General features: G+C 42.0%; 1 protein-coding gene across 1 annotated transcript; it reads right to left on the reverse strand.

The window, feature by feature from the left end:
* Positions 1-1,530: 1,530 nt before the first annotated feature.
* ZACN (zinc activated ion channel) lies at positions 1,531-7,992 on the reverse strand. The gene is made up of 7 exons (XM_020813228.3): positions 7,966-7,992; positions 7,055-7,161; positions 5,880-6,049; positions 5,016-5,140; positions 3,589-3,793; positions 3,150-3,335; positions 1,531-1,854 (listed from the first exon to the last, which is right to left on the reverse strand). The coding sequence occupies exons 1-7, from the start codon at positions 7,990-7,992 to the stop codon at positions 1,673-1,675; spliced, it is 1,002 nt and encodes a 333-aa protein (XP_020668887.3). The 3' UTR covers positions 1,531-1,672.
* Positions 7,993-8,471: the final 479 nt, after the last annotated feature.

Genomic DNA, 8,471 nt, shown 5'->3' on the forward strand with positions numbered 1-8,471 from the left:
CTTGTCATGATTTAAGAAATTTCCATACTCAATGTGTAATAGATATGGTCTGTTCTACAGCGATTGCTTAATTTATGGCAATTAACTTCCAAAAAGGTGCATAACTTCCTAACAGGATTTTGGCCTATGGAAACAATGTGAATTTCTGCTCTTCATAAAGTGGAAAAAAAAATCAACCATTCAAAAAATCCAGGAACATTTGCAAGCAGACACAAACCATAAAACAGTTTGCAAAAATGACTACATCTGACAAAGCCTTTAGTTTCACTGCCAAATATTAGTGTAAACTGCCGGAGCTGCTTGGTGACAGTGCAGCATCAGATCACTTTCAAGAGAATAGCCCCAAACCACTGTTCATTGGGGATGTGGTGGCGCTGTGGGTTAAACCACAGAAGCCTCTGTGCTGCAAGGTCAGAAGACCAGCAGTTGTAAGATTGAATCCACGTGATGGAGTGAGTGCCTGTCGCTTGTCCCAGCTCCTGCCAACCTAGCAGTTTGAAAGCATATAAAAATGCAAATAGATAAATAGGGACCACCTCAGTGGGAAGGTAACAGCCTTCCGTGTCTAGTTGCGCTGGCCACATGACCACGGAAATTGTCTACGGACAAAACGCTGGCTCTGTGGCTTGGGAACTGGGATGAGCACCACCCCTAGAGTCGGACACAACTGGACTAAATGTCAAGGGTAACCTTTACCTTTACCTTTTTTTACTGTTCCTTGGGGCTAACATTTCACTGATTCTGAAATATGCATGTTTCTAATTAAAAAATTTCTGCTGCAGTGTGTAACAATGAAGGAACAGAGGCTTTTGTATCTGAGTCCTACCCATTGCTCAATCATAAAGTATGACCTGGGCTGTCTCTTGTAGACGGCCAGGATCCTGTTCATGCTAGTGTAAAGTTACACTGGCATAAATGTGCCAGGTGATACACCTGGCAATAGGGAATTGTGCTATGCAATGGGTTGCATTCCCCTGGCACAACTGATTGTGCAATGCACCAGCAGAAGTGCATTGGGTATAGCACTCATGCCTTGGCACTCACACAACTGCTGTCAGAGCAACTTCAAGTTGCAAACATGTAGTCACACAATAGGATTTTGGCCATTGTGTGTACAGAAAAGTGTTTGCAGATAATGTATGACTGCAAATTTAAAAGTAGAATGCATGCACAAAAGAAAAACATCAAACTGTATTGCAAAACTGAATGAAATCCATTAACCAACCCAATTGCCAGCAGAATAAATGTTTTCCACTATCAATCCCGTAAGTGTGGAGAAAAATGCCTGCCAGGTTGCATTTGCTATCTGAGAGCTATGAACTGCACGATGTCTCCACATTTTTGTGTCCATCTGAAGCATCACAAACCTTTCTTCTTTTCTTTAGCACTTTCCATTAGATGATGACAATGATAGGAAGCTGTGGGCTGTAGCTAAGTAGAACCATAGCTTGCAGACTGCATGCAAAGAAGGAGTGCCTGGGAACCAAACGTGTTCCCTATGTAGATGCAGCAATAATGTGGACAGCCTGAGCAACTAGAGGGGAAAGACTCTTCTACATAAATATTTAAATCAACGCAAATTATGCAAGTGAACAACAGCTAAGTGTGCGCAATGTCATCAAGGTACAGTGTGCGATGACTGCTGGTAGGGACAGTGCCGTTATCTCCCATGTCACCACTGAATTCCATCTAAATGGTCTCCTCCAGGAGGCTTCTCAGATTTACATTGCCAGAGAGCCCAGACGGCCAGGAATAGGACATGAAACGTAACAACCAGCCCTAAATAGATGAAGAAGAAGAGCTTGTCCAAAGCAGCAGAAGCCGGTTTGAGATGTGAAGATCCTTCATTCGTGTCTGTTGAGCAAAGGAGAAAGATTTTATTTATTTATTTTGTAAAATGTGTTCTTGGTTTATACATTCCAAAAGGTAAAAAGGATCTGAGGGGGAAATGCAAGTCATTCTACACACAAACTCCTTTGGGTGACAGCTGCAGAAAGTCAAACAAGCAGACTCTGAAGTCTGAGCACAGTGCATATCTGAGGTATTCCTGAAGGATCTTGAGGAGGATACAAAGGTATTGGAACAGCTGGACTAAAACCAGTTTATCTGTTAATATGTCTTTAATTCTTGTGTCCAGTGTAGATCCTAAACTTTTTTAAAGCTTAGATGTTTGGGCTCGGATTCCACAGCAAAGAAACTGTGCTTCTAATCAAGTCCAGAAAAATCACTGGATCTTCGGTGTGAAACATCCTCTTACTCTTAAGGGATTTTTTTTCCTTTGTAGCATAAATACATTTTGAGGATTGGGATTGGGACAGAGTCCTTATCCCTTACGGCTTCAAAATCAAAGCAGGGCACATACTATATTTTGGATTGCCACTCTTCTATATCCACCCAAAACAAAAGAAACACAGTACTGTGATCAAATAAAGACGGGTTTACTCTTCTACATCCGTCTGTATCCTATTGATGGTTGTAAAGGAGAAACCATAGGCCTCAGGATGTGATCAAGAAAACTTTTTTTCCCTGTAGATAGTCTTTTTAGGAAAACAAGGCCAAGGCATTTCAGCCCAATGGTCTTTTTATACAAAGTCCATCCACATAATAGAAGGTTTCTTCATCTACATCCTGGTTTCTCTCTGCTTTCTCTCCAGGGGATATACCAGTTCCATTTATTTTTTGTGTGTGTTCTGTTGCTGACATTCCAAATGACTTTATTTTGTGGGCAACGATCATGATAGTGTTTGGAGTGATGGGGTGACTCAACACCAATTAGCTAATTAATTACAAATTGCTTCCTCATTCTTCAGGCCAAAAACATGGTTTACAACTGAACACATAGATGACAGGATTTGTAATATTTCTATTTGTTGCAAAATGTGCACTAGATGGGCAGTAAACAAAAACACAAATTAAAAATTAAAACAGTCAACACATAACACATTAACACATGAGAGAGAGAGAGAGGGAGGGAGAGAGAGAATGAATGTTTCAGATGCATAAGATCTCTTTGATAATTGACTGCTTTTCTGCCAAACAGCTTTAAGGAACCAAAGGCTTGCCAGCACCAAGATTTTTGTTACCTGCCTGAAATCTACATTTTCTTTCAAAACATCGGTGTTTTCTTTCTTTCTTTCATATCCACTCACCACTCCCATCAGAGTCTTCTGGATGACAGCTTTGATCTTTAGGCAACCTGGTGGTCATGGTGGCATTTTCCCCTCGGAACCCACAATTCTGCCACAAATTAAAGTTGTCCGAAACTAACTTTGCCACCACGATAGTCTGAATTGTGCGAAAGAATAGTAGCATCAGGAGACATGTGTAATAGTAACCTAGAGGGTGAGGGGGGAAAAAAGGAAGACGTGAGCGCCACTGTTGTTGAGCAGTTTCTCTTTTCATATTATATGGTTCAATGCATTTTCTCTCTCAATGGTATTAGAATATATATTTTTTCTCCATCCCACACATAATTAACTGCCAGTAGTAGAATGAGGTGAGAGCTCAGCCCATGGTTTCTGGGGTTGAGTAACATGAACTTGCCTCAGTTTTGCCATTGAATTATTCATTTTGGTTTGTTCAACTTACTGAGCAGAGGGCTGCAGGAAGATGATCCTGGCAAGGAGCCAACCAGTGAGGAGTAGAACACCAGGTATGCCAGCAACAAGGTGACCATGTAGGATAGTCTCTCTTTAAGGGGGATGAGGAAGCCACAGAGATCAGATACAATAAGAGCAGTGCTTGGTACAATCAGGGAAAGGATTATTCGCACCCCTGTGTTTTGTATAGTTATCTGGAGAAGAAGCCAGAAATTGCCATAAAAGGAAAGAATATCTGAGCCTTTCACCAAAGTTTGAGAAACATAGGACATTTATTTCCTTTGTCAAGTTCTTTATGTTAAGCACTGGTAGTACGCATTGTATTTTTGGAATTAAGCCCCCTATAATAAATATCAAGTGAAACACACAAGCGGTTGTACTTGGCCACCCGGCATGAAATGTACCCTCTTTATCAGGAAAAAGAAGGCTAAAATAATATTAACATAAGCACAATGAAAATGTAGTTTTAACAGCTCAGGCACACAAAACGATCCTGCTATCCTTATAGCAAGCAACATAGAAAGAAATAAAGCCATTTAAATGGCCATTTAATTGCCATATAAATAGGCCCCACAATGCATTAAACATTCTTAAGATTAATTTTTGTTCTGAAGATGGTAGTGTGTGGGCCTTGGAAAACCCCAATAACATATTATTTGGCAGCTGTTCAGTGCTATTTTGCTGCTACCCCTCTGTACAGTGGTTTCCATGCTGTAGATCCTCACAGCTTCCTTCTAGCCCATCAGAGGACCAATGGGAGCATGAGGTGGATCTTATTTGTCATTCATGTCAGAAGCCATCCAGTGGTGCTTCCAGAGTGGACAGATCATCCCAGAAGGTGCTGTGATTCCACCAGGGGACCCCCCCAAATGTGCTCACAGTCCTCACAGGCTTTGTGGAGGAGGCTCCTGTAGTTCCCCATGAGGGGGGGGGGAGAATAAAAGACCAAGTTTGGCATTCTGGCAATATTATTGCCAGCCAGTGTTGCTAATTCAGAGTGAGAGCAAGGTGTTTCCTCTTCCAGTATCACAGGGGTCTCAGGTTTAATACGCTGCCGGCAGAATCTTCTAATTGGTGACAGGCAAGTAGGTGGCTGAAGGCAGTGTGACCTCTATGGTGGCTGCTGCTAGGCAGATAAAGTGGGCCAAATTTCTTTCTGTTCACCATTTCCTAAGACTATCAAAAAGTATACAAGGGCCAGAATCCTGTAGGTGCAGCTCTGCATGTGTATGGCCAATGATGTCACCAGTTGCAGGCTTTTACCTTTACTGAACAGCTTTCTATTCCCTCCCCTTTCCCAGGTTCCAAGGCTCTTTAGGGATGACTTTCATCCTGGGGGAGACTTTAATGTCTGAAAAACATTAGGGCCAGGCAGCCATGTTTGCACATACCTGAGCTGTAAAGTCACCTCCTTACCTTCACGACAAAGTAAGGCTGTTCCATATTCTTCGGGCTTCTGATGTTCACTCCTGTGATGAGGTATTCACGCTTCACGTTCAGAATTTTATTTTTAACAGAGACCTTGAATTCCAGCTCACTTTCTTGAAAGAGAAATGATCATGCATATTATGGAGAGAGGCAACTTTGTGTGTTTAAGCAAAAGAGAGGTTTTTTTAAAAGATAGCGCTTAATTCACTACCACTCTTCAATAGTTGAAGTGAAAGTAAAGGCTGCTGAAGTGGGAAGAGAGAAACCAGCTTTCTTTAATTACAAATGTCCTTAAAGGTACAGTATTCCTAACCTATGCTCCTCTTAGGACTATCATATGCTTATCTATCAGGCTGTGAAGTTATCACACTAGATTTTTTGAAAAAAAAACTTGGTTACTAGCAATTTCAGAAACAAACTTTAGCTGTTTTTTTTACCAGGCATAATAGATGCAAAACAGTTACTGGAGTTTACTTAGAGAATATGCCTTTAAGGACAGCATGTACAAAAAAAAACCCCATCAATATACACTTGATAAGCAATCATCCCAATTCATTTGGGAATAAGCAATGTGTGCAAAACATTGCCATTGCTCTTACCTTGTGCACAGTCTTTATGCCTTCACCCCCCTGACAGCTACCATTCAGCTGGGCAAATAAGCATAATCTTCTAAAGTCTGAACTGGTACGGAATTCACTGGTAGCGTGAATAAGGCAGAGGTCTTCCATTGAACCTTGGATGTGCACCCATGTCCAAAATATATGCAAGAAGTGGTACTTGCATGATTCTTGAACAGAGTGCATGAAAACCACCCTCCTCGCCTTACATAATAAGTGCAGACATCCCACTCACCTTTACTGGCCAGAGAAAAGAAGCTCAAAGTGCAATCAGAGCTATCAATTGGATAGTGAATGAGATCAAAATTGCAGTTGCTGTCAATGCGCAAAGTGAGCTGAAGCTCCACTTTCCCGTCCTTGTGTAGGATCACATCAGGTGATTCATTGCTCCATGTTACTTCATACCTTCAAGTAAGAGTAATAAGCAATGAAACAAGGGAGAAGAGAAAGTTATTGGTTGCCACAATCTTCTAGTTTGCTCTGGAATTTCAAAACCTCACCATGAAGTTATCAAACCAAACAAGATCCTCTTGCTTTCTTATTTAGGCCTTCAGGAGCTTTTTGCCAGAGGAGCTGCCTTGGACCTCTCCTGCTTATTGATGCTTCTTTGATCTGTGATGGGGCAGCTGAACACGGTTTGCATTTGTCTTTATTGGCAAGGAAAGAGGGAGCAGTGGAACTGCTTGTAACTGTGGCTAACCGTATGTTCTATCCAGTGATGGCCATACATATATAAAAGAGGAACTGTGCATTGTTTAGGTCTATACATCTAATCTGGAACATTGGGCCTCAACAAACGTGGCGATGGCAGAGTTGTGTCCTCAGACGAAGCCAATCACATTTAAAGTGAGTGGTGCAATGGAACGCCAAGAGACCCATGGTGGGGGAGATTTACCATCTCCCCCAGACAATGTTTTTCAAGCTACGCTCACTTCAGTATTGAACTGGGACTGCAAGAGAGAAAGAACTGTGAGCAACAAGGATAGTTGGTTCGGAACCCATGTGGCTTTGCACCACTTTAATTTGCACCTTCACCTTAAATGTGATTGGGCTGGGCCCTTGTTTCAAGTTACAGTTATGCTGCCTGTAGCAACACATGAACCGAAATCCTATTGGCAGTTGCAACTGGAGTTGATACATTAAATCAATGGTATTTACGTAAGTGTGAGGCCAACAGTTCATTCACTAGGTCAATTATAGTTGGGACCTTCACTAGGAGTTAGGACATGCTTATTAAAATGTAGAGGGCTCTGAGCTGGTCTATATGGAGAACGCTGAACTGGACAAGGTGTTTCAAGGGCAGTCACTGGAGAAATGGTTAGAATGCAAGAGAAGGCGGGGAAACCCCTTTCTAAGTCCTAAGGCTTGGAGCAACAGGCTTTTGTGTGTGTGCTTCTCCATACTACTTACGCTTCTTCGACAGTGAGGGTTGGCGTCCACACTGAACCCCAAGGGATAATCATGGTGGTGAAGGGGAAGTCCTCTTCATCCCAAGCCAACTCTTTATTGTACCATGACTGAGAAAGTCCGTGGGAAAAAAAAGTTAGAGTGGTTGTTATGCTATGAATTCTATACACACTTTATATCGATTCAACTGCTGTGGCAAATCCTCCAGTACCTCAGGAATATTAATCCACTGTACTCATCTTTCTCTGTCAGAGATCTCCTCTTCCACTTTGCCATCCCGAAACAGTGCCTGGGGTTCCCTGGGAGAAGGAATGATGGCAAATGGAAGTGTGATGATGGAAGTGTGCTGTACTAGTCCACCTTGAGAAAGACAAGGTGCAATCTGATGAGAATGAAAGATCGCATCTGGTCGCAGCGGAAAGGGTCACTTTGCTGGGAGTGAGTTCTCTCACAGCCCTCCTTAATTTTATGGAGGAATCGCTCCCACTTGCCCCCCCCCAAAAAAAGAGTAACTCTGCTGCTGGGCCAAAAAGCTTTACCTTGGGCACAACTCAGAGTCAGGCTGGTTTGCTATCTCAAGTATGTTGTGTGATCACCAGGAAATAGCTTGTACTTGACCACAAGCGGTCTAAAATTCAAGCTATTTCTCCACCTGACTGTAACCACTACGGAAGGAGAAAGGGGGCATGTTAATCTAAAACTGGGCCCACACTGATAACTGGAGGATGGAAATTGGAGAAGTTAGAAATGTGTGGTATCATCAGAGACAAGAAGGGAAGAGCCTGCAGCCAACATGTTTGTACATCTGAAAAAGAAGCTTAAGTAGTTTTGGGACAATGGCTTTTCCTGGCTCCTCAGATATCCTCCAGCTGCCAGTACCTTTTAGATATTTGGTAAGAAAGACCAAGTATTACCTGATTCAAGAGCAGGACAACCGACATAGTGTACGACAAGATATCCTAGTGGAGAGATAGTTCAATGTCACTTTCTTTTTCTCTCAGCTTCATCCAGTGTGTGAGTGTGCAAACACATACTTAAATACTGGGTCACAAGAATCATCAAGGAATGTCGTTCTTCCAAAAGCTGGGCTTTTATATTTCCCATGGATCACTGTTATTTATCTGTATTGTATCTCCAGTCTTCTGATTCATCTTGCAAGAGATTCTGGGAACCTAAACTATTTTAACTATGTCTTGTAAACTGCTTTGGGTCCCCACTAGGGGAGAAAGAGAGGAGGAAAAATGAAATGAATAAATAAAATAAAATTTAACATTCTTAATTTTGACCTTTTACTGTTTTTTGGCAGAATCCATGACTGTGGGCAGTTTTTGAGTGTTTAAAAGCAATCATACATACCACGTTTAGCACATTGGAAACAGTCGCAACAACGTTCACCAGGAGAGGATTGGTTCCATTTTTT

This window comes from Pogona vitticeps, chromosome 2, assembly GCF_051106095.1.
Source record: "Pogona vitticeps strain Pit_001003342236 chromosome 2, PviZW2.1, whole genome shotgun sequence".
NCBI lineage: Eukaryota > Metazoa > Chordata > Lepidosauria > Squamata > Agamidae > Pogona > Pogona vitticeps.

Coding starts and splice junctions, on each gene's coding strand:
- ZACN (XM_020813228.3), bottom strand. CDS start 7,992: ATGTCGGTTGTCCTGCTCTTGAATCAG. Junction 6,050..7,054: donor ACCCTCACTGTCGAAGAAGC/GTAAGTAGTATG, acceptor TCTTACTTGAAG/GTATGAAGTAACATGGAGCA. Junction 3,794..5,015: donor AGCCTTACTTTGTCGTGAAG/GTAAGGAGGTGA, acceptor CTTCTTCTCCAG/ATAACTATACAAAACACAGG.